General features: G+C 48.7%; 1 protein-coding gene across 1 annotated transcript; it reads left to right on the top strand.

Annotated features, from left to right (window-relative positions):
• The first annotated feature begins 3479 nt into the window (after positions 1 to 3479).
• On the top strand, positions 3480 to 16125 carry LOC119970197 (gonadotropin-releasing hormone II receptor-like). The gene is made up of 3 exons (XM_038804446.1): positions 3480 to 4117; positions 10395 to 10602; positions 13875 to 16125. Exons 1-3 carry the CDS (start codon positions 3560 to 3562, stop codon positions 14150 to 14152), a joined length of 1044 nt encoding a protein of 347 aa, XP_038660374.1. The 5' UTR covers positions 3480 to 3559; the 3' UTR covers positions 14153 to 16125.
• The last annotated feature ends 9796 nt before the right edge of the window (positions 16126 to 25921 follow it).

The raw sequence follows: 25921 nt of genomic DNA, 5'->3' as shown, positions 1-25921 counted from the left end.
ACATCCTACAATTACCTAAGGATGAGAGTCTTTGGTGACTATAACATCCGTGCTGCCTCGATCCTTGTGTACAAGGCAGTCATCCTCCCAACTTTTACATGTGGCCCTGGAGAGGTACTATCAATGCTGTCTGAGATGGATTCTCTGCATCAGCTGGGAGGACAGGCTTACTAACATCAGCATCCTTGAAAGATCCAAGAGCACCAGCATCGATGCCATGATAATGCTAAACCAATGCTACAGGGCTGGTCATGTGCTCAGGATGTCAGGATCCCAACTGCCAATGCAAATCTTCCATGGCCAGAAAGCCTCCCCAACAAAAGAAGGACTAAGGAAGCGCTTCAAAGGCACCCTGAAGACTTGCCTCAAGAAATGCAGCATGTCTGGGAGACTCTTGCTCAGAAGAAAACTACTTGGAGGAACCTCCTAATTGAAGGGACACCATTCTTTGAGAACACCCAATGGCAAGAGGAGGCCCTGAAAAGGAGCCTGAAAATGAAATTCTCTTGATCCAAGGACCAATCCCATCTCCCGGTAACACCTGCCAAGAGTGCGGTCGAAGATGCGGCTCAAGGATCGGGGTCATCAGCCACGCAAGAACCCATGACCAGTAAGGCAGCGTTTCTTAGGTGGACAATCATACTCATTAACGGGTGAGCGCTGGAGAAGAATGTGTCTCATGAATAGAAATAAAATTTAAAGCATTTTATATTTTTGCATATTATGAATCTTTATTTGTTCTATAGTTTTAAATTTTGGTATATTGGGCCATTCTTAGATAAAACCCTACCCTCTACCTTTATGAATGCCCTCACTAGTCTCCTGTATAGTTACGCACCTCGAAAAATGAATTAAAAGCCTGAGTTTATTTTTTGTGAAATCTATTGAAATTATTCTCATGGTTCCATGGGATATACCTCCCAAGACACAACATCAATACAGAATCTGGGTAGACACTTTAGAACAGTCCTAAGCGAGGTTACATTGTTTAAACTAGCTGATTGTCTCAAATTGGAGATAACATATCTCTTATTTGAAGAGCAGCGAGAGAGAGATCCAGACCGATATTTTATCTTCGAATAAGCAGTAAAACAGATTGCTAAATCGTTTGAGGTCATAAGTGAGTCAATCGACTGTGTTATTTCCTTACTTGAAACAGTTTACTGAAAGTAGTTTACTGGCTTTGAGGTGACATTCTGTGGACATGAAAGGTGCCGTATAAATGCGAGTTCTTTCTTTGTAGTCTTAAACCAGTGAGGGCATTCTTAAATAATGAAGGAACAAGCCAATACATGACAACGTTATACAATACCAAACAATCTCCCATTGCCTGCGAGCATGCTGCTTAACTAACCTCACATTATGGAGGAAGGTCACCTTGGCATTTAATGGATGTGAACAGTGCTTGATTGTATCATCATCCCATATCCCCAAATATCAGAAATAGAACAGGCCGGAGGTAAGCAATAAATAAATAAACATTATTTTGCCAGGAATTAAGCAGCCCACTCGTTAGAAAATAAAATGTTGCTTCTGTCAGCTCAAATCTTGGGTTTCGTGGAAGAATTTTTCCTCGCACCTGCATTTTATTTGGCAATGTGCAATGCACAGCGCTCCCCCTGGGGATTACACTGCCTGCCTTGCTGCGAGATGCGGATTAGATTGAATGGCAGCACATTTCCATTCTGCTGACTGAGCATCCCGCCCTCCCGTTGCTAAAAGTATTGATCCACACTGTAAATAAATAAAAACAAGTCTTGAGGTTTTAATCAAACGGACAAGTACCACGGAGCTGTTCTGTATCTCAATCTTTAACCATGTTTCACACACTACAATGTGTGGGTGTCTGCCCTCTATATTGAACATATCCCGCGCAGTTTTACTGCGGACAATAGACACCAGTCAACATTAGTCCATTTCAAGCAAACCGTTTCAATCTCTCTGTATAATAGTTTTATTTGGGGAAACTGCAATATTTATACATGTGCAACTCGCATAGAAAGGACGATCGTATGACACAAAATAATTAGAAAGGATGATTTCCCTCCGTTGTTTTCAGTTATGGTGGCTGGCGCCAATGATTTACCCCAATTGGACATGTCGCTTTAGTGACCAACTGTTCGAGATTAATGGGATTGAGGGTTTCTTAGCCGCAGCTGTTGTGGGAATAGGGCTAAAAATAGTTTTATTTTTCATTATAATTCCCCGGGAATTTCAGCCCAACCTCCCAAAGGAAGGAGTTTAAATGTCAATGAATCTGCAGAGGGTCCTGTTCAGGAGTTTGGGGGTGGGGGATGGGTGAGGGATGGGTGGGGTGGGGGATGGGATGGGGGTGGGGTGGGGGATGGGATGGGGGTGGGGTGGGGGGTGGGGTGGGGGATGGGGTGGGGTGGGGGATGGGGGTGGGGTGGGGGATGGGGGTGGGGGGTGGGGGATGGGGGTGGGGGGTGGGGGATGGGGGTGGGGGGTGGGGGATGGGGGATGGGGGTGGGGCGGGGTGGGGTGGGGGATGGGGGTGGGATGGGGGTGGGATGGGTGGGGGGGTGGGGGTGGGGGATGGGGTGGGGGATGGGGATGAGGGTGGGGATGGGGGTGGGGGATGGGGATGGAGGATGGGGGTGGGATGGGATGGGGGTGGGGTGGGGGAACGGGGGATTGGGGGGGGGGGGGGGGTGGTCAGAAGAGGGATGTCATTCAAATAACCCGCTCAGTTTAAAAACCTACTGAGATATCTATCACCAAACTGATCCCCAGCGCAGCTATTAAACTGCAAGATTCCAATCTCCTCACAACACATGCTCAACATCGCCCGCGTGTACTTCAAAAAAAATCTTAGTAAACGATTGTTATAATCATCGTTAAAATGTTAACCGATCTAAATTCAGGTCTGCGCACTGTTAAAAAGAGCTCATTCACAAGGGATCGGACCAGATGTCTTGTTCTGCCTTACCGACCTTGCTTTAATTATAACTCAGCGACCATTGAGTTATAATTATTAATATATTCATATTCAAATCAATTCATCACCTTCCAAACCTGCTGAAATTAATATTATTTGCAAAACTTGCTTCTAATATTCTGGTTTAGGTGGCTTGTTTAAAGAAAAAGTATTTAAATTATTTAATGCTGTATAAGACTACTTCGGAAAGTCTCCAATGATTAAAAATGCATCAGCCACTACAATTGAAAGGGTGGAGAGGCATATTGCAGATGTAATTGGCCTTTAATTTCATTGTTTCTCGTTGTTTGCGATGTTGGTGCAGCAAACCGAAAGGGGCTGGTGATGGGAATGATTCTGTGCTCCAGTAACTGTCTGCAGGAGGCGGGGTGATGGGGAAGGGGCGCCTCCCACAAGCGGGAGAAGTGACTCATTCACAATTTTCCGATGTGCTGCCAAACCCCACCTTGTGGGCTGACCTTTGTGAATCAGGAAGATGCAGAAGGTTGAAAAACCTGCCCCCCCCCGCCCCCCCCCCCCTTTCACCAATCTGGGCACTTTGGTCAGATTTAACTCCGCAATAAAAACAAAATCAGTGTTACCCAGGCAGAGGCGAATGCGATGAAACTCCGGCTACTTTGCTGCAATGACTTGCCGCCCTGCAACAGCAGCGCGCACAGCAACTGCAGCCTGGACGGCGATGGCACTTTCAGCACCGCGGACAGCGACCAGGGCGGCGAGGACGAGCTGCTGCTGCCCACTTTCTCCACCGCCTCCAAGGTCAGGGTAGTCGTCACCTTAACCATCTTCGTGGTTTCCTCCTACCTCAACCTGACCGTGCTGTGCGGCGCCCTGAGAAGGAAAGGCACGGGCCGATCCCACATCAGGACACTGATCGTGAACCTGTCGTGCGCCGACCTGCTGGTGACTTTCATCGTGATGCCCCTGGACGCTGCCTGGAACATCACGGTGCAGTGGTACGCTGGCGACTCATTCTGCAAACTCCTCATGTTCCTCAAGCTCCTCTCCATGTACTCGTGCGCCTTCATCACGGTGGTGATCAGCCTCGACCGCTACTGTGCCATCCTCTACCCCCTGGGCATTAGCAGAGCCAACGAGAGGAACCGAACCATGCTCATCGGGGCTTGGATCATGAGTGTCACTCTGGCCACACCTCAGGTAATATACATTAGACCTGCAGCCTGTGCATCAAGGCAGCTAACTCGCAGTGCTGTCCCAGCAATGCAGGATGTATGAGCAACAGCTAAATCGTTACCCTATCATCCTCCATTGGTATATGCAGATACTTCATCCCAGCTCTCACCTTTGTATAGCTTTGGTGCAATGGGATGCGATATTTCTATGCGGGCGATAGCCGAACTGAAATTGCACGCAAGGTGCTTAAATGCAAGAGCGCACAGTTCAAACTGTATACAGAAAACCCCCCAGCTTGTCGGGGTAAAGTCATTCATTCCACATACATCATTGCTGATTGTAGGAAAATATCATGAGGTGAAGCTGTGTCTAACGCATTGCTGGTTACTGGTGTAGTGAAGACACAGCGTGGCTCTGGGTTTACTTTTCAACAGTTTCAAAATCAGAAGTGAAGCTTGCCATACACGGTGACACAGTGGTTAGCACTGCTGCCTCACAGCACAAGGGCCCTGGGTTCAATTCTGACCTTGGGTCACTGTCTGTGGGGAGTTTGCAACTTCTCCCCATATCTGCGTGCTCTTGTTTCCTCCCACAGTCTAAAGTTGCGCAGGTTAGGCGGACTGGCCACGCTAAATCGTCCCTGAGTATCCAAAGGTTAGGTGGAGTCATGGTGGGAGGCGAGTGCGTAGGTCTCTCACAGGATCGGTGCAGATTTGATGGGCTGAATGGCCTCCTTCTGCACTGTGGGGATTCTATGATTCTATACTAGGCCAGTTATCCAAAATACCAATATCTCCTGTTTGCTGCTGAATTTCGTAGCTCACTTAGAATGTAAGTGAAAACTGTCCAGGATTAGCTGGACAAACATAACAAAATTACAATTTACGATGTTAATCCACATTTCTCCTTTTAACTTCGGGCAGAATCCCCCCCCCCCCCCCCCCCCCCCACTAGGGCTGGCGTGGTCGGTGCGCTGGTTGCGGTATGCGGCAACTCTCCGGCATGGGCCATTGCGCCAATTCTCTGGCCCAGATGGGCCGAGCGGCCGTCAACAAAAAGCCAAGTCCCACCGGCGCCATTCTAACATCCTCTGAGCCAGTGGGACCTCTGCGTTGAAGGGTCCGGGGGCGGCCTATGGGGGGGGGGGTCCAATCCCGGGGGGGGGGGGCCTTCGTAGTGGCCTGGCCTGCGATCGGGGCCCACAGATTGGCGGATCGGCCTCTCTGTCGGGGGTATCTCCTTTCCTCCACGCCGGCTCCTGTAGCCCTGCGCCATTTGGCGTCGGGGCTGGCGGGGGGAAGAAGGCCACTGTGCATGTGCTAGTTGGCGCCAACCCAACTGCGCATGCGTGGACCTCGCAGCGCCAGGTTCACGCTGGGATCAGCCGCTGGAGCGCCCCATGCTATCCCACTGTGGCCCAAAGAATCGGGTCTCGAAACGGGCACCGATGCCAGAGTAAAACAGCTCAGTTTTTACTCCGGCGTCGGCACTTAGCCGCCCAATGGGAGAATCGCGCCCTGCATGTTTCACAACCTGAGTGAAATGCACTTCTCATACAAATTTTTTAGCTGACTAGCAAGTAGCTGGGTGAATGTAATCAGAGAGATTAGTGTAATGAACAGATCAATGTTGGTACATTTTAAAATGGGGGCAATTTGCATAGAATTGCACTATATTAAAAAGGATGCGGGAAATCATAGAGTCTACCCATGCCCAGGCCCCTCTACCCCTATAACTCTATAACCTAACCTGCATATCCTTAGACACTAAGAAGTAATTTAGCATGGCCAATCCACCTAACCCGCACATCTTTGGACTTTGGGAGGAAACCGAAATACCCGGAGGAAACCCATGCAGATTCGGGAGAAAGTGCAAACTCCACACAGACAGTCATCCAGGCCAGAATTGAACCTGAGTCCCTGAAGCTGTGAGGCAGCAATGCAAACCACTATGCCACCGTGCCGCCCAGGAAGAGAGACACAGGGGAGACAGCAAGAAAGAAAACTCTGAGTAGGCCACAATGGGAGTATCGTGTCCTGTTCACCGCACTTCAGGGAGGATTTGGGGGTGTTTGAAAGGGTGCAAATGGAGATTTCCCAGAATGGTTCCTGGGATGGGGCTAGGCGGGGGTTTAGCTATGAGGTTAAGTTGGAGAAGATTGGGTTGGTCACCTTGGAGGGGAGGAGATTTAGGGGAAATTTGATAGGACTGTACAAGTTTGTGGCAGATTTGAATAAAGTAGCCAAGGAACAACTGTTCCCATTCGGCACAACGACTCGGGGACATAGATTTAAAATTGTGTCCACGAGATGCAGGAGGACTGTGGGGAAGAACCTTTTTATGCAGCGAGTGGTAATAGCCTGGAACCTGTTGTCCATGACTCCATGACTGGAGGCAGAAATGATTTCAAAAGGAAATTGGATGGGTAATTGAAGGAATTAAACATGCAGGGCTATGGGGCAAGGGCAGGGGAATGGGATTGACTGAATTGCTCCATGGAGAGCTGGCATAACCTTGATGGATTGAATGACCTCTTTCTGTGCTATAAATGAGTCTATGACTCTCCTCTCTGAGGATCCTCCCTCCCTCTACTTGAGGCCCTTAAGGGCCACTTCCTGCCTGGCCTCAATTTTAAGGCTGACAGGAAGAGTGCAGGGGCTGAGGGAGGAGGCAGCAGTGATCCTTCTTGCGGCACAGCTGTGAAGACGGTGAGGGGAAATTCCCTCAAGGACCCTGTATCCATTTGGCGACTTCCCCCAATGTCTGCCCCCATGAATGCTCCAATCCACACCCTGACCTCCCTTTCAAGGCCTCCAACTGGCCTGGGCCTTATATCTCCTCCCTATTGTGAGACACCGCCCCACCCCCTCCACCCCTATATTTGTTTTAAATTATTTTTATTCAAATTTTTGTCAAAAACAAAATATTTGCATAACCGTACGGAACAATTAACAGAACAAAATAAATGTTAACTGTATATACAAAGAAAGGAACAATACAATGTAACAACCCCCCCCCCCCCCCCCCGGATGCTGCTGCTGCTGACCTTTACTGCTCTCCTAGATAGTCGAGGAACGTCTGCCACCTCCTAGAGAACCCCGTCATTGACCCTCAGAAGGCAAACTTTATTTTCTCGAGACTGAGAAACCCAGCCATGTCACTAACCCAGGTCTCTACACTCGGGGGCTTCGAGTCCCTCCACATTAGAAGGATCCGTCTCCAGGCTACCAGGGAGGCAAAGGCCAACACGTCAGCCTCTTTCGCTTCCTGAACTCCCGGATCTTCTGACACTCCATAGATCGCTACCTCTGGACTCGGCACTACCCGTGTGTCTAAGATCTTGGATATTGCCTTAGCATAACCCCGCCAGAATCCCTTAAGAGCTTTGCATGCCCAGAACATATGGACGTGATATGCAGGGCTTTCTGCACACCTCGATCATTTATCCTCAACCCCAAAGAGCTTGCTCATCCTGGTTGCCGTCATGTGCGCCCGGTGGACCACCTTAAACTGGATTAAGCTAAACCTGGCACATGATGAAGAGGAATTGACCCTACTTAGGGCATCTGCCCACACGCCCGCATCCAGCTCCCCACCTAGCTCCTCTCATTTGCCCTTTTAGCTCCTCTACTGGGGCTTCCTCCGCCTCCTGAAGTTCCCGGTAGATGTCCGAAACCTTCCCCTCCCCTACCCAGGTGCCGGAGACAACCCTATCCTGTATCCTGTGTGGGGGTAGCAGCAGGAATGATACCACCTGTTTTTTCAAAAAGGCGCGTACCTGAAGGTAACTGAAAGCGTTTCCAGGGGGCAAACTGAATTTTTCCTCGAGTGCTTTCAGGCTGGGAAAGGTCCGGTCTATGCACAGGTCCCCCATCCTTGTAATGCCTGCCCTTTGCCAGCTTTCAAACCCTCCGTCTATCTTTCCCGGGACAAATAGAACATAGAACATAGAACAGTACAGCACAGAACAGGCCCTTCGGCCCTCGATGTTGTGCCGAGCAATGATCACCCCACTCAAACCCACGCATCCACCCTATACCCGTAACCCAACAACCCCCCCCTTAACCTTACTTTTTAGGACACTACGGGCAATTTAGCATGGCCAATCCACCTAACCCGCACATCTTTGGACTGTGGGAGGAAACCGGAGCACCCGGAGGAAACCCACGCACACACGGGGAGGACGTGCAGACTCCGCACAGAGTGACCCAGCCGGGAATTGAACCTGGACCCTGGAGCTGTGAAGCTGTGAAGCATTTATACTAACCACCATGCTACCGTGCTGCCCCTGTGATTATAATCTGTGATTATTATGTTTCGGGGTCCAGACTGAGGCTCCCTCCACCTCCCTGTGCCTTCTCCACTGACCCCAGATCTTTAATGCCGCCATCACCACCGGACTAGAGGAGTAGCGGGACGGCGAGAACGAAAGAGGTGCCATTACAAGAGCCCCTAGGCTGGTACCTTTACATGAGGCTGCCTCTAACTGCTCTCACGTCGACCCCTCCCCCAATACCCATTTCCTAAACATGGCTATGTTCGCCGAGATAGATTAAACTTGTGGAGGGCATCCCACTTTCGAGCCACCTGTATCCATAGGTACCGAAAGCTCTTCTCGACCAACTTCAGCGGAAGCTCTCCCAGTCCCTTTTCCTGCCCCTTAGCTTGGATCATGAACATCTCGCTTTTATTCTCGTGCCAAAGTCCCTCAGAATCTGCATGGTCTCCCCCATCCCCTCTAGTGGGTCCGAAATGTACAGGAGCAGATCATCCGCATAAAGCGAGACCCGATACTCGTCCCCCCGCCCCTCCCCGAACTAACTCCCGCCAGTTCTTGAAAGTCCACAGCGCTATAGTCAGCAGCTCTATCGCAAGGGCGAATAATAATGAGGAGAGGGGGCACGCCTACCTTGTCCCCTGGTGGAGCCTAAAGTATTCCGACCTCACCCTGTTCGTGCACACACTTGCCACTGGGGCCTGGTAGAGTAGCTGGACCCAACCTATGAACCCCTCACTGAATCCGAACCGTCTTAGCGCTTCCCACAGGTACTCCCATTCCACCTGGTCAAAGGCTTTCTCCACGCCCATTGCTGCCACCACTTCTGCCTCCCCTCCCTCTGGGGGCATCATGATGATGTTTAGGAGCCTCCGTATATTGGAGTTCAATTGCCTGCCCTTGACGAAGCCGGTCTGATCCTCCCCTATCACCCCAGGAACACAGTCCTCAATCCTAGCAGCTCAGATCTTGGCCAACAGTTTGGCGTCTACATTCAGGAGCGATATCAGTCTATAAGATCCACACTGTAGCGGATCTTTCTCTCGTTTGAGGATGAGTGAAATCGAAGCCTGTGACATTGTTGGGGGGAGGGTCCTTCTCTGTTTGGCCTCATTAAAGGCCGTTCATAGAAGTGGGCACAGCAGTTCCGAAAATTTGTGTAGAATTCTACATGGTAGCCATCTGGCCCCGGGGCTTTGCCCAACTGCATGTTCCCTAAACCCTTTACCATCTCCTCCAGCTCTATCGGGGCCCCCAGTCCCTCCACTAGATCCTCTTCCACCTTTGGGAACCTCAGTTGGTCCATGAATTGCTTCATCCCCCCCCCCCCCCCCCCCCCCCCCCCCCCCCGGACGGGGGCTCTGACTCATACAATTTACCGTAAAACGCCCTAAAGACTTTGTTCACCACCTCTGGGTCTATGACCGTGTTTCCCTCCTTATCCCGTACTTCCCCAATTTCCCTGGCCGCCTCCCTCTTGCGAAGTTGGTGCGCCAGCATTCTAGTCGCTTTCTCCCCATATTCATAGACAGCCCCTTTGGCCTTCCTCAGCTGTGCTACCGCCTTCCCAGTGGTCAGCAGCCGAATTCCGCCTGCAGCCTCCGGCGCTCTTTCAGTAGCCCCGTCTCGGGGGTCTCCGCGTAGCTCCTGTCTACTCTGAGTATCTCCCCGACTAGCCTTTCTCCCTCCGCTCTTTCTTTCTTCTCTCTATGGGACCTGATCCCCCACACCTATATTGACCGGTCCCGGACACTGGGGCTTAGAATCCGGGAACTGCCTGTAATCCCAATCCTGGCCACTGCTGCTGCCAGCATTGCTGGGCTACAGAGCTACTGCTTGAAAAGGGAAAATTGAAGGGCTATGGATAGCTCTTTCAAAGAACAAGCATGGCTACTGAATTACCTCTTGAACTGTCAGATGCTATCAATTATTTTAGTCACTACCTTACATTTAGTTACTTTAATCTACTGTGTACGACTACAACAGTTAGTAATCATTTACTTTATATCTCTTTTTTCATTGTAGCTGTTCCTCTTTCACACTGTTTCCATTGCTGTACCAGCTCCATTTACTCAGTGTGTGACTCATGGCAGCTTTAAGGAGCCTTGGCAGGAAAAGGTTTACTTTTTCTTCACCTTCCTCTGGCTTTTCCTTCTGCCGCTTATAATCATGATATTTTGCTACACAAGCATATTGATCTCTGTTACGAGGAAGATGACAGTAAATGGAGATGGTGAGTATTGAATTTTACTCTTTTCCTGTTGGTACAAACCACCTTACCCTTGCAGCCATCGTCAAACTCACTGGTGCAATTTTAAAATGTGAACCTGATTAACAATCATTTTGTTTCTCTTGTTAAGGATCAGGAGGGAAATGCCCATCCTGGTCTGATACAACCAAGGTTGTTAGGGGCTTGTTTAGCTCACTGGGCTAAATCGCTGGCTTTTAAAGCAGGCTAGCAGCACGGTTCGATTCCCGTCCCAGCCTCCCCGGACAGGCGCCGGAATGTGGCGACTAGCGGCTTTTCACAGTGACTTCATTGAAGCCTACTCGTGACAATAAGCAATTTTCATTCATTCATTTTCAGGTCTCACGTTTTCTCTTCAATGTAGATAATTAAGGAAAACATCTCAAAATGTGGATGAAGAGAAATTATTTCCCCCACTGGGGGAATCCTATAGAAGATGCACTATTTTGAAATTAGAGACAGCCATTCAGGATTGAAATGAAGAATCACTTCTTCACACAAGAGGCATAGAAAACTGGAACTCTCTTGACCAAACCTTCACGACTGATACTGATAGATATTTTAATTATGTAAGGACATCAAATATGAATCAAGGTAAACAAATAGAGGTCAGAATACATTTTAAAGCAGGACTTTGGTGAAAAGACCAGGGAGGGCTGTTGGGTGATTTGCTGCTGCAGATAGTCAGCACTGAACCAATGGGCCGAATGACCTCTTTCTGTGCTGTAACCATTTTATGATTCAATGATGTTATGATTCAGTGATGGTCTGATTGAATAGCAAAGCAGGATGGAGGGGCTCAATAGCTTGCTTATTTTCCCATGTTCCTAAACATGTTGCTGGTCTGATGAGCTGGAGGACCTGAACACAAGTCGAGGGAGGACTGCAACATTTGGCCTCAGTGTCCCAGGCAAAGGCGGAAAGAAATATGTCATTTTGGATTTCTAATACAACCAGAGCTTTAATTCGCGAAATGTTGATTTCCGCCCATGTTTATTCACCCTTTGAGAGTTCACCTGTACAGCACAGTGAGGCACAAAATGGAGACAAGATATTTTCCAGAGAGAGTGAAAAATTTCAGACATTGAGCCGATCTGAGATAAAAGCGAAATACCGCGGATGATGGAAATCTGAAATAAAATCAGAAAATGTTGGGAAAACTCTGCAGGTCTAACAGCATACGTAGAGAGAGAAACAGAGTTAACGTTTCAAGTCCATGTGAATCTTCTTCAGATTTACTCAAAGTTAACTCTCCATGGATGCTGCCAGACCTGCTGAGATTTTCTAGCATTTTTGTTTTATTTATTATTATTATTGAATCTAATCTGGGCTATTCTAGCATATTTTGTTATGTAGAGAACTTGGTGTAGAACATGTGGTCACATGTTCTATACTGTATAAAGTTGTAGAGTTTTACAGCACAGAAAGGGACCCTTTGGCCCAGTGTGTCTGTGCCGGCTATCAAGCATCTATTTTTCTCATACCATTTTCCAGCACTTTTTCAAGTGCTCACCTAAATACTTCTTAAATGTTGTGAGGGTTCCCCCCCTACCATCCTTTCAGACAGTGAGTTTCAGATTCCCATAACCCTCTGTATGAAAAATATTTTCCTCAAATTCCCTATGAATCTCCTGCCCATTACCTTATATCTGTGCCCCTTAGTTATTGACCCCTCAACTAAGGGGAAAAGTTCTTTCTAACGCACCTATCTATGTCCTTCATAATTTTGTACATCTCAATCAGGTCCCCTCTCATCCTTCTCTGCTGCAAGGAAAACAACCCCAGCCTAACCAGCCTCTCTTCAAAGCTGAAATACTCCAGTGCAATCACATCCTTCTGATAGTGTGGCGACCAGAACGGCACACAGTACTCTAACTGTGATATAATGAGCGTTTAATACAGCTGCATCATAAACTTCCATCTCTTATATTCTGTGCCTCACCTAATAAAGGCAAGTATCCCATATGCCTTCTTATCTACCTTATCTACCTGTCCTGCTGCCTTCATGAATCTATGGACATGCACTCCAAGTTCCCTCTGGTCCTCTGTACTTCCTAGCATCCTACCGTTCAATGTGTATTCCATTGACTTGTTAGTCCTCCCAAAATGAATCACCTCATACCGTTCAGGTTTAAATTCCATTTGCCACTGTACTGCCTATCTGTCTAGCCCATCTCTATTGTCCTGTAATCTAAGGCTATTCCTCCTCGCTATTTACCACACCACCAATTTTTGCGCCATCAGCGAACTTACTGATGTTACCACCCACATTCCTGTGTAGATCATTAATGTAAACTACAAACAGCATGGAACCCAGCACTGATCCCCGCGGTACACCACTGAACACAGGCCTCCATTACAAAAGCAACCTTCGACCAACACCCTCTGCCTCCTGCCACAAAGCCAATTTTGGATCCAATTTGCCAATTTGCCCTGGATCCCATGGGCTCTTACCTTCTTGTTTGGTCTTCCATGTGGGACCTTGTCAAAAGCCTTACTGAAGTCCATGTAGACTACATCAACTGCTCTGCCCTCATCTATGCATCTCCTCGAAAATGTAAATCAAATTTGTTAGGCATGAGCTCCCTTTCACAAAGCTATGCTGACTATCCTTTATTAATCCTGACCTCTCCAAGTGGCGAATGATTCTGTCCCTCAGAATATTTTCCAATAATTTCCCCACCACTGATGTTAGACTTGCTGGCCTGTAATGACTTGGTTCTTCCCTACTTCCCTTCTTGAATAATGGTACCACATTAGCTGTCCTCCAATCCTCTGGTACATCACGTGTGGCCAGAGAGGATTTGAAAATTAACATCACAGCCCCTGAAATCTTCTTTCTTGCTTCACACAACAGCCTAGGATGCATCTGATCTGGGGATTTATCTACTTTTAAGCCCGCTATAACCATTAACACCTTCTCCCCCTCAATGCTTATATGTTTAATTATATCACAGTACCCCACCCTGCTTTCTATGATGCAACCACTTAGAGAAAGGGAATGAAGAACATTTATTTTAGCTTCAATGAAGGAAAAAAGACAGTTAAAACAGTAATCATCTAGATTATAAAAGCCATTAAAAAAAACTGAGTTTACTTAAAATTGAATTTTTATATATTGGTAAGAATATGTGGGTGTTCTATTCATGGAAACTGATTTTTACAAAATACCAAAATTAAATTCTAATTAAAACATGTTTTCTAAAAATTAAGTGTTGATATTCACTGAAAATGGTTATACTTTGCCTTTTTTCTAGTGTTCTCTAAAGATGCAGATTCAAGATGTAATAAGAACTACATTCCTAAAGTGCGAATGAAAACTTTAAAGATGACCATTGTCCTTGTGAGCACATTCATCATTTGCTGGACCCCGTATTATATCCTGGGATTTTGGTACAATTTTTTCCCAGCCATGATAAACAAGAAGGAACTTCCTGAATCAATCAACCATGCCCTCTTTACTTTTGGGATGCTGAACTGTTTTGTGGATCCAATAGTTAGCCGTATTGGTTATCTCAGGCTCAGCAATGGCTGATCCAGCGAGCGGCATGGTTAAGATCACACTTAAACACGCCTAAAGTAAAAAAAATGGCCATTGCCAAACAATGCCCTGAAATCTACCTAGCTAATTGTGAAATTTAGCACGTAAGCAGTGTTACTTTGTCCAATTTTGCTACAGAGTGCTTTCTATCTTCAGCAGACTGCTCAGTAATAAATTGCAAGTTAATAGGCTTGCGACAGTAATGTGTAGCAGCTGAATGAAGTGAAAAAAAGGTGTTAAATGTCAGTCAACCTGTGTGAGTTTCAGGGTCAATAGATGTTTTTACTTACAGGTCTTTTCCTTTTGTTATACAGTGTAACTGATGGAGGCGACTCACTGACCTCTTCAATTGTCTAATAAAGACTTGTGGAATTACACTGCTCTGCATTCAGCTAGAACAAACATTCTTCAAGTCAGGCACCTCTGGATTGATAGCCAACTCAATCCAAAGTGTTTACTTGCATGTTAACTCAAGGAGCTGCTCCAGGATGCACACACATTGCCCCTGTAAACCAAACTATTGAAGTGGTACCTGGTGCAGATAGACTTAAAATAAGCCTTCATAAAAAGTGAAACTAGTCACTGAACTGAAGGTATCGCCACCTACCTGGTAGTAGCTAAGTTGTTTTTTCAACATAGTGCATGAGTGGCAGCTTTCATTCATTCTTAGCTCAAGACAATGTTTGCTACAATTTTAAAGGTTTAATTAAGGATTATATTTTTGGGCTTAATATAACAATATCCACCAACCTCAAATAATTAAAGTCCTCAGGAGCTAAATATTTGTAATAAGTAGGAACAATCTCAGAGAGTTGTTAATCCTTGGAATTTACCATTCCAGATAGCAATGGTGGCTGGATCCATGGAATATATTCAAGACTGAGGGCGCGATCTAACGCAAAGGTTTCTAAGTGTCATTTGTCGTGTGTTTTGCTGGGAGTTTCTCCCCAGTCAAGCCTTAGAATTATTTTTCTCACTGAGGAACTGAACTCGCTGGCCAGATCAGCTCCTCAGGGATCAGGCCGCCATTTACAAAGGTTGCCCCGATCACTAAGTGAGCTTGTGGGTCCCCCCCCCCCCCCCCCACCCCCCAGCCATGGGCAATGTCACCACCCCGCACATATAGGCAATACCCCCCCTTCATCCTGCCCCCCCAAGTGATGACACCCGGCTATAGGGTCACTGAGGGCCCTCTTTTCAGGCCTTCCCACACCCCCTCTCAGGGCCCCCTTCCAGGACCCCCACGTTCAACTTTAAACCTTCCAGAGGCCCCTTCATACACACCTTGTACCCCTCCACCCTTCATACCCCACTCCACCCTCCTTTCATGGGCGTGGGCCCCCTCAGGCCCTGATCCTTGACACTGGCACCAGTGCATTTGCCAGTTTTGCATTGCCACCTGGGCACATTGGCAGTACCGAGGTTCCAGCCTGACGGTACAAAGGGGGAGGGCCAGGGGGTCACCGTGCATTGTCCATGACCATCCAGAGGTCTCTGATGGCCCAGGGAACCCGCAGGAGTTGCTCAATCTGCTCCATGTTTGTGTGGACCAGTACTGAGTGGCACCCATCTGGAGACTCCCTGGGGAGGCCTGTGGATGCCGGGAGCCTGATAGAGCACACCTAAGTAGGTTTAAAACCTACTAAGACGCGTGTCGTTTGGTCACACCCATTGTGGGTGGTATCTTGATCGCGCCTCCTCAGGAGATCTAGGTAGACCTTGCAAGGCGTACTGGCTGCTGGGAAGACTGCAGGAGGCTTATCCCGATATCTACCTACCACGCGTGCTCCAGTTTGGGCGCAACGCGGTAGATCGTGCCTTTAGTTAGACTGATTTTTGGTTTACGGGGAGTTGGATTTAGGGCCACAATTAGATCAGCCATGTCTTACTTTTAAAATAAATTTAGAGTATCCAATTCATTTTTCTAATTAAGGGGCAATTTAGCATGTCCAATCCACCTACCCTGCACATCTTTGGGTTGTGGGGGTGAAACCCACGCAACCACGTGGAGAATGTGCAAACTCCACACGAACAGTGACCCAGAGCTGGGATCAAACTGGGACCTCGGTGTTCTGAGGCAGCAATGCTAACCACTGCGCCACCGTACTGCCCAGCCATGGTCTTATTGAACAATTGGGCAAACGTAAGTGACAAAATGGCCTATCCTAGTTCTTAAGCTCTTATAACGAATTATGGGCTGGATTCTCTGGTCCCCCAGTGCATGTTTTTTTGGCAGCGCTGTGCTCACTGGCATTGGGATTCTCTATTCCCACCACTTGTCAATGGGATTTCCCATTGAAGCTACCCTGCCCCACCAGGAAACCTATGGGTAGGACACTCTAGACATATCTTCCCTTGTGGGGGCATTCAAAATACCGAGGAATAAACACAAGATAGTCACCAATAAAGCAGGGAATTCAGGAGCAACCTCTTTATTCAATGAGCGGTAAGAATGTGGAACTTACAACCATGTGAAGTGGTTGAGGTGATTCACACAGCTGAGGAAAAACAGATAAGAATATGATGCAGAAAGAAATTGGAGGATGTGCTGACAGTTTGAAGGAGAAGGAGGCTCACCTGGAACACAAACTTCGGCATCGACCACTTGTGCCGAATGGCATGTTTCTTTGTTTAAAAGTCTTTGCAAGACTGCCAGGCTCCATTTTCTCCAGGAGCAAAAAAAAAAAATCCTTGTTCCAAAAATGCTTTGTTATTGCAAGTATTGATCATTTTACTGGCAGCCACAACCTAATGATAGGTTGCTGTATACCTAAAGCAGAAAGGAAGTGTTACAATTATCAAGCAAAGTTGCACTTTGAAGCTATCTGCTAATATTTGATTGACAGTAACGGCCAACATTAGAAAACAGTGCCCAAAGTCTGAAGTTATAGGTTAGATGACGTTCAGCTTTATTGCTGAGTGTTGGTGTGATGTTGGCAATAATGTAATGTATTAAGGATTGTACACAAGCAAATGAGAATTTTTTCAATTGTGAAATTGCTGAAAAACTCTATCTATGCGTCTCTAATAAAATCACTTTTATCTAAAACTACACCCAAGATATGTATAACATCTATATATATATATATACATATTCACACACACATATATAAATAAATATAAAGATATTTATTTCTACATTACATAGTATGGTATCTATGGTTACAAAAGTCATTTACCATTGAACAATATCAAGAGAAACCTGCTAGTGTTTACATACTGATGTTTGCAGATTTAGCATCACACTCACAAAGGGTTGCAAATTTGTGTTTGTTCAATTAACTTGTGTAATTGAACCATACAGAACATAAGGACCCAATTCCTATTTCCATTCTGTCCAGAACTAGCTGATAAGGGCATGGAAACAAAGATAAAGCATTAGTCCTCCGAGCCTGTTCCATCAGTCCATGCCCAAATATAGCAATGATGTGGAGATGCCGGCGTTGGACTGGGGTGAACACAGTAAGAAGTCTTACAACACCAGGTTAAAGTCCAACAGGTTTGTTTCCATGCCCGAAAGTGGCGGTCTTCGGGTTTTCAGACCAGCCAGATCTATTCCTGGGGAGGAGGGCGGACGCCCTTGCCTTTGCCTCCCTGATCGCCCACCGTAGAATCCTGTTCGGCTGGCGGTCAGCAGCACCACCCAAAGCTGCAGACTGGCTGTCCAACCTCTCGGAATCTCTCCAAATGGAGAAAATCAAATTCGCCATCCGAGGGTCAGACGGCTTCCACAGAACATGGGAGCCAATCACGCAATTGTTCCGGGACCTGTTTGTGGCCAACGAACAAGTGGTAAAATAGCCAGGTAGCCAAGAATCAGGGGAAAGTCGCTAAAGCATGAGAGGGAGAGATAGACTGGGGGGGGGGGGGGGGGGGTGAACAGCTAAACCTAAGAGGAAAGAAAGGCGAATCACAGGGGGGGGGGGGGGTGGAGAGGGAAGAGACAGGGAACAAGAGAGGAGAACCAGGGAAGTGGGGGGGGGAGGCAGGGAAATGAGAGCCGGAAGGAAGGCACGGGATACAATAGCAAACATGGCATCTCCAGGAGCAGGGAACGAGGAGAATAAAGACGAAAGACAGGAGGAATGGCAGAAGCAGAGGTGAGCGCGAGATGGCAGCGAGATCCGTCCAGGAGAAGCAAGCGACAACACCAACACCAAACCCATTCGAGTATTGCCCACTGTAATTGTTTCTCTGGCACCCAAATGTATATTTACCTCCCCACTCTCCAACCAACAGTCGCCCACTTATGTATTGTAAATAATTTTGCCAGGTGTACAGAGTTGCTGCTGTTGAGCTGGTGCACAATACCTTACCAGTTATTTTATTTTTTATGTATTTTAAAAAATTATTTACTATTTTCTTTTCTTTGGTATGTTTGGGTTTGCACTTCTCTTCTATATATGTGTATTTATATATATATATATATATATGTCTCTTATCCTGTGTTCATAACGGTAAATATACTTTGTTCAAAAACCCAATAAAAAACATTTATTAAAAAAAAGGTTTGTTTCAAATCACTAGCTTTCAGAACACTGCTCACCTGAGGAAAGAGCAGTGCTCCGAAAGTTAATGATTTGAAACAAGCCTGTTGGACTTTAACCTGGTGTCGTAAGATTTCTTACAAATATAGCAAGACCGGGACAATATCCAGGCTTGTGCTGAAAAGCGACAGTAACATTTGCACCAGACAAGTGCCAGGCAATGACCATCTCCAACAAGAGAGTATCTAACCATCATCACTTGATATTTAATGGCAATGCCATTGCCGAATCCCCCCCTATCTGATGTGTTGGGTACTCTGGATCCGTGGAGACTGCGTTTACCTCAGCAGTAACACATACAGGCTACCAACACTTGAAATATACAACACTATTTTATTAAGCTAGAAACTGTTCAACATACTTTCACTGTGGGTCGACACTATGTTAGATTAAACTAAAGACCTATGCCTATCCTAACCAGTCTATGCACGCAGCACATGGTGAAGATCTGTGCTGCAAGCTGTGAGCTCTGTCCTTCTGAGAGGCTGCATCCCGAATGAGGGGGAAAACTGATGCCCTCTGGCTTTATAGTGAGTGTGCTCTAACTGGTGATTGGCTGCGGTATTGTGTGTGTTGATTGGTCTTGCTGTGTGTCAAACAGTGTGTGTGTCTGCACCATGATATACTGATGTGTATATTATGACACTATCAACATCTGGGGAGTTACCATTGAGCAGAAACTTAACTGAACAAGTTATATAAATATTATGGCTACAAGAGGAGGTCAGAGGCTAGGAACCCTGCGGCAAGTAACTCACCAACTGACTCCCCAAAACCTGTTAACGATCTACAAGGCACGAGCCAGGAGTCTAATGGAATACTCTCCACTAGCCTGGATGAGTGCAGCTCCAACAACATTTGATAAACTTGACACCATCCAGGACAAAGCAGCTTGATTGACACCCCATCCACAAACATTCACTCCCTTCGACACCGATGCACATTAGCAGCAGTACCACCTACAAGATACACAGCAGGGACTCACCAAGGTTCCTTAGAAAGCACCTTCCAAACCCATGACTCCTACCATTTAGAAGGACAAGGGTAGCAGATACATGGGGACACTACCACCTGGAGGTTTCCCCCCAAGTCACTCACCATGTTGCATTGGAAATATATCGGCGTTCCTTCACTGTCACTGGTTCAAAGGCTTGGAATTGTCTTCCTAACAGCATAGTGGACTACAGTGGTTCAAGAAGGCAGCTCATCACCAGTTTAAAGGCAATTAGGGATGGGCAATAAATGCTAGCCTAGGCAGCGACGCCCACATCCCTTGAATGAGTAAACAAAATGCAATTAAATTCTGCAGAAATAGCTGATGTGAACATAGAAACAGGAGTCATCAAGCCATCTCTCAAGCCTGTTCAGTCATTTAATTAGATAATGCTGCACTGCATCCTTATTCCAATTATCCGCCTTAGTACCTTCTGTAATACCATTGCCGAACAAAAAATTATCTATCTCAGTTTTCACATTTCAATTGAGTTAGCTTCAACAACGTTTTGGGAAGAAGTGTTCCAGATTTACACTACCCTTTGTGTGAAGAATTGCTTCCTACAATATGTCTGAATGGTCGAGCTTGAATTTAAATATGGGCAGGATTTAATGGAAAAGTTTCTAAGTGTAATTTGTGGTTGATTTTACTGGGAAGTATCTGCCGGCTCTGCTGGCGAGTTCCCTGCAGCTATCTAACAACACTTTACTCACTTTTTTGGGCTCTGGGGAGGTTTCTCACTGGTTTGGCCCACACTTAAGAGTTTCTTTCATCACTAAGGGGTGCTGAGCTCAGAGATCGGGCCGCCATTTTGAAAGGGTGCCCCGATCTCTGTGAGCCCATGGGCATTACCTCACATCTCCCTAAGTGAGGCTATCCCGCTATAGGGCCCTTGGGGACCCCTCCTTTTAAGGCCTGTAATAAAAAATGGAAAAATGTGGCATTTGAGCAGTGGTTGTTGTCCTGGGAGAACTTAGGTTTTTGTTTGGGGATCCAATGTTGGGCGAAGGGAGCGGGTGACCAACTTGAGCTGGTGTCTTTGGAGGAACGGGAGGTTACCAGTCAGTGCCTTGAAACTCAGTTAAAAATCATGTCAAATCTTTGACCATGTTGAGGGGGAGAAAGAAAAGGTGGTTGGCCACTATTTCTATCTGCGGGTGTGAATCGACCCCAGTGGGAGCCGTTGCTGTTTAAAGAAAGGTGGCAGTTGGCAGCGCATGCGGGAGGCGCGTGCTGGCGCTCGCGGTTGCAGTTATTTAACGGCAGTTAAGAGCAGTTGGGGCTGTTGGCAGCAGTCAGTTGAACAAAGGCAGCTGGAGAGGAAGGCAGCAGACAACCGGAGCAGAAGAAAAAAAGCCAACGGCATGCGGAGGCTGGGCGAATGGCTCCGCAAAGCGAACAAAATGCCAGCGGCTATAAAGAAAAAGGTCATCAACAAATAAATAAAGAGCAGGAGGAAGAAAGAAGAATCAAACAACCCAGAAAATATATCGGAAGATCCCCAAGACTAAAAGAATGACGATTGACAAGGAAGACCTGAAGGTCTTACTACTGGCCCAATACATCAAAAGAAAAAGATCTGTTATATCCTTTTTAAAAATAAATTTTAATCTTTTAATTTTGAAAATAAACTTTATTTAAGTTTAAGAATTAATTCCAGTGGTAACGTTTATTTATTCTACTTATAAAGCCTGACCCGTGTTAGTGCTATTAAGTGATAAGTAAACTAAATCTTCTGGGATGATATGGGTCATACCGGTGATTAACTTGGCAAAATTAGTTTGATCCGAATAGCACCCACCAAAGTCTATCCAGGAGTCAGAGACCAGGTAATTCCTGTGCACCACGTAGAATTTCCCGATCCTTTGTGGTTTGGGGAGAATTCTTGGTGGTAATAACTTTAGGCCCCTCCCACACCCCCTTCCAGGATCCCCCTTCCAGAACCCCCACCCGTCATCCCCCAACCTCCTATCCTCTGCAGCCCCCGCCCCCCCCCCCCATCCTTCATGCCCCCCTCCACCCTCCTTTCAAGGGCATGGCCCCTCTTGTGCCCTTGGCAATGCCAATCTGGCACCGGGCACCCTTGCACTGTCATCCTGGCACCATGGGCAGTGATTCTGCCGGCTTGGCAGTGCCACCCGAGCAACTTGGCAGTGTCAGCCGGGCAGTGCCAAGGTGCCTGCGCTCAAGGGGGAGGGCCACCCTGCACTATCCCTGGCTACCCAGGGGCCTCCAATTGCTTGGGAGACCCCCGGGGGCCATTCTGCTTGTCAATGCTTGTGTGGACCAGAACTGAATGGCACCCAGCTGTGGCCTCCCTGGGGAGGCTGGTAGATACCGGGTAAGTCAGACATAAGTTTTAAAAATGTAAATTTAGAGTCCCCAATTATTTTTTCCAATTAAGGGGCAATTTAGCGTGGCCAATCCACCTACCCTGCACATCGTTGGGTTGTGGGGGTGAAACCCATGCAGACACAGGGAGAATGTGGAAACTCCACATGGATAGTGACCTGGGGCCAGGATCGAACCCGGGTCCTCAGCGCCATAGGCAGCAGTGCTAACCACTGCCCTAAGTAGGCCTTAAGTACGTTTAAGGCCTACTTACATGAGTGCAGCTTGGTCCCATCCATTGTGAGGGTATTCCTGATCCCAACACCTCGCGGGACTTGGGTAGATCCCGCGAGGCATTGTGGCTGTCAGGAAGCCGTGGGATACTTCACCCGGGATCCACCAGCCACACTGCACTCCCATTGGGGTAGACGTGGCCGGTAGATAGCACCCTATGGCTCCTTGTTCTAGACTGTGTTACCAGAGGAAATAGTGTCCCTCTATCTACCCTACCAACTCCTGTATTGTCTCACATGCTTCTTTAAAGGCCAGTATTTATTGCATATCCTTTTTAAAAAATAGCCCCTTCCAAAAGCTCCCCCACGTTGGGCATGCCCAGAACATATGGGCATGGTTTGCTGGGCTCCCCGAGCACCCAGCACATCTGTCTTCGCCCCCGAAGAACCTCCTCATGCTCGTCCTGGTCATATGAGCCCTATGTAGCACCTTGAACTGTATGAGGCTAAGCCTCGCAAACGAAGAGGAGGAATTCACCCTTTCCAGGGCATCCGCCCACGTCCCCTCCTCAATCTCCTCACCCAGCTCCTCTTCCCATTTAGCCTTCAGCTCCTCCGCCGAGGCCTCGTCTACCTCCTGCATTACGTGGTATATGTCCAAAATCCTCCCTCCTCCAACCCACACCCCTGAGTGCACCCTGTCCCGTACCCCATGTGGGGGCAACAGAGGGAACCCCTCCACCTACAACGCCTTAACCTGCATGTACCTAAACATGTTCCCCGGGGGGAGCCCAAACTTCCCCTCTAACTCACCCAGGCTCACGAACCTCCCATCCACAAACAGGTCCCTCAACCTCCTAATACCTACACTGTGCCAGCCCAGAAACCCGCCATCGATGCTCCCTGGAACAAACCGGTGGTTCCCCCGTATCGGGGACTCCATCGAGTCCCCCCACCTCCCCCCTATGCTGTCTCCATTGCCCCCAAATTTTGAGAGTAGCCGCCACCACCGGGCTCGTGGTATACCTCGTTGGAGGGAGTGGCAACGGTTCCGTTACCAACAACTCCAGGCTCGTGTCCACACAGGACGCCATCTCCATCCTCTTCCATGCTACCCCTTCCCCGTCCATTACCCACTTACGCACCATCGCTGCGTTGGCAGCCCAATAGTACCCACAGAGGTTGGGCAGCGCCAGCCCCCCCCCCCCCATCCCTGCTCCGCTCCAAAAACACCCTTCTCACCCTCGGAGTCCCATGCGCCCATACAAATCCCGTGATACTCCTGTTAACCCTCCGAAAAAAGGCCTTCGGGATAAGGATGGGAAGGCACTGGAACAGGAACAGAGACCTCGGGAGCACCGTCATCTTGGCGGACTGCACCCTACCCGCCAGCGACAGCGGTAACATATCCCACCTTTGAAACTCCTCTATTTGCTCCACCAACCTTGTGAGGTTACGCTTGTGCAGGGCCCCTCAGCTCCTAGCCACCTGGACTCCCAGGTACCTAAAGCTCCTCCCTGCGTGCTTCAGTGGAAGCCTACCAATCCCCTCCTCCTGATCCCCCGGGAGCACAACGAACAGCTCGCCCTTACCCAGGTTGAGCTTATACCCAGAAAAGCCCCCAAATGCGCTGAGAATCCTCATCACCTCCGGCATTCCCCCCACCGGGTCCGCCACATACAGCAGCAGGTCGTTCGCATAAAGCGACACTCGATGCTCCTCCCCACCCTGCACCAGGCCCCTCCAGTTTCCCGACTCTCTCAATGCTATGGCCAGGGGCTCAATTGCCAACGCAAAGAGCAAGGGGGACAGGGGACACCCCTGTCTCATCCCCCGGTGCAGCCGAAAGCACTCCGACCTCCTCCTATTCGTGGCTACACTCGCCATCGGGGCCTCATAAAGCAGCCTCACCCAACGTCCAAACCCCTCCCCAAACCCAAACCTTGCCAACACCTCCCACAGATACCCCCACTCAACCCTATCAAAGGCCTTCTCTGCGTCTAATGCCACCACTATCTCCGCCTCCCCTTCCACAGCCGGCATCATAATGACATTCAGAAGCCTTCGTATGTTGGTATTCAACTGCCTTCCCTTCACAAACCCTGTCTGGTCCTCGTGAATTACCCCCGGCACACAATCCTCTATCCTTGTAGCTAAGATCTTCGCTAACAGCTTGGCGTCTACATTTAGCAGCGAGATTGGCCTATATGACCCACGCTGCAGGGGGTCCTTGTCCCGCTTAAGGATCAAGGAAATCAGCGCCCGTGACATAGTTGGGGGCAAAGCTCCCCCCTCCCTAGCCTCGTTAAAGATCCGAACCAACAGTAGGTCTGCGTACATTTTGTAAAATTCGGCCGGAAACCCATCCGGCGCCGGCGCCTTCCCTGACTGCATGCTGCCTATCCCTTTAACCAGCTCCTCCAGCTCAATCGGCGCCTCCAGTCCCTCCATCTGCCCCGCCTCCACCATCGGAAATCACAGCTTGACCAAGAAGCGCCCCATTCCCCCCCCCCCCCCCCCACCCCCACCCCTCCACCGGGGGTTCAGACCGTTACAATTCCCCATAAAAGTCCCTAAAGACCCCATTAACGTCTACCAGCCCTCCGCACCACCTTCCCATCTCTATCCTTCACTCCCCCAATCTCCCAGGCCGCGTCTCGCTTTCGGAGCTGGTGTGCCAGCATCCTACTCGCCTTCTGCACGTGGGAGAAAAACGAGTACTCCCTGGCCCTTGGCCTCGCAAACCTCCAGGGATCCACCCCTCCCATCTGATCCATAAACCCCCTCAACACCTTAGCCGCCACCGGCCTCCTACCCATCCGGGACCTGGATCGATCCAATGGGGGATCCACCACCGTGTTGAATTCCCCCCTATGATCAGGCCCCCCGCCCCCAGATACGGAATGCGGCCCAACATTCGCCGTATAAACCCCGCATCGTCCCAGTTTGGGGCGTAAACATTCACCAGCACCACGCGCTCACCCTGCAGTTTACCACTCACCATCACATACCTCCCGCCACTGTCAGCCACCACATTTGACACCTCAAACAACACCCTCTTTCACACCAGGATCGCCACCCCCCCGATTCTTCTAATCCAGCCCTGAATGAAATACTTGACCCACCCATCACTTCCTCAGTCGAACCTGGTCCGCCACCTTCAGGTGCGTCTCTTGGAGCATGGCCACATCCGCCTTCAGCCCCTTCAAGTGCGTAAACACCCGGGCCCGTTTGACCGGCCCGTTCAGCCCCCTCACATTCCAAGTTATCAGCCGGATCAGAGGGCTCCCTGCCCCCCTCCCCTGCCGACTAGCCATAACCCATCCCCTGCCCACCACTGGCCAGCGCCCTCCGCTCGGCTTGTTCCCCATGGCGGCAACTCCCCCCCCCCCCCCCCCCCCCAGGCTAGGACCCCTCCTAGCCGCGCCCCCCCTTCCATAGCACTCCCGAGCCAGCTAACATCTGCTGACCCCGGTGACTCCCGCCACACCTCCGACCCCTCCCCACGTGGGGCTACACCTTCAACCCCTCCCCACATGGGGCTACTCCTCCTCCTCCGTGCGCATCAGCAGGCCCCCCCCCCCCCCCCCCCCCCCCCCACTCTTGCGCGGGAAAATAAAAACCAGCAAAGGCCCGCGCTTCTCAGACCCGACCCCGC

The sequence above is a fragment of the Scyliorhinus canicula genome, chromosome 8 (assembly GCF_902713615.1).
Source record: "Scyliorhinus canicula chromosome 8, sScyCan1.1, whole genome shotgun sequence".
NCBI classification, from domain to species: Eukaryota; Metazoa; Chordata; class Chondrichthyes; order Carcharhiniformes; family Scyliorhinidae; genus Scyliorhinus; species Scyliorhinus canicula.
Note: the sequence above shows the minus strand (reverse complement) of the source record. Positions and strands in the feature narration are given on the sequence as shown.

Bases quoted from the DNA above. Each gene is read 5' to 3' on its own strand.
- LOC119970197 (XM_038804446.1), top strand. From the start codon at position 3,560: ATGAAACTCCGGCTACTTTGCTGCAATGACTTGCCGCCCTGCAACAGC. The intron at 4,118-10,394 runs GTAATATACATT...TTTTCATTGTAG, and splicing joins TCACTCTGGCCACACCTCAG to CTGTTCCTCTTTCACACTGT. The intron at 10,603-13,874 runs GTGAGTATTGAA...CCTTTTTTCTAG, and splicing joins GATGACAGTAAATGGAGATG to TGTTCTCTAAAGATGCAGAT.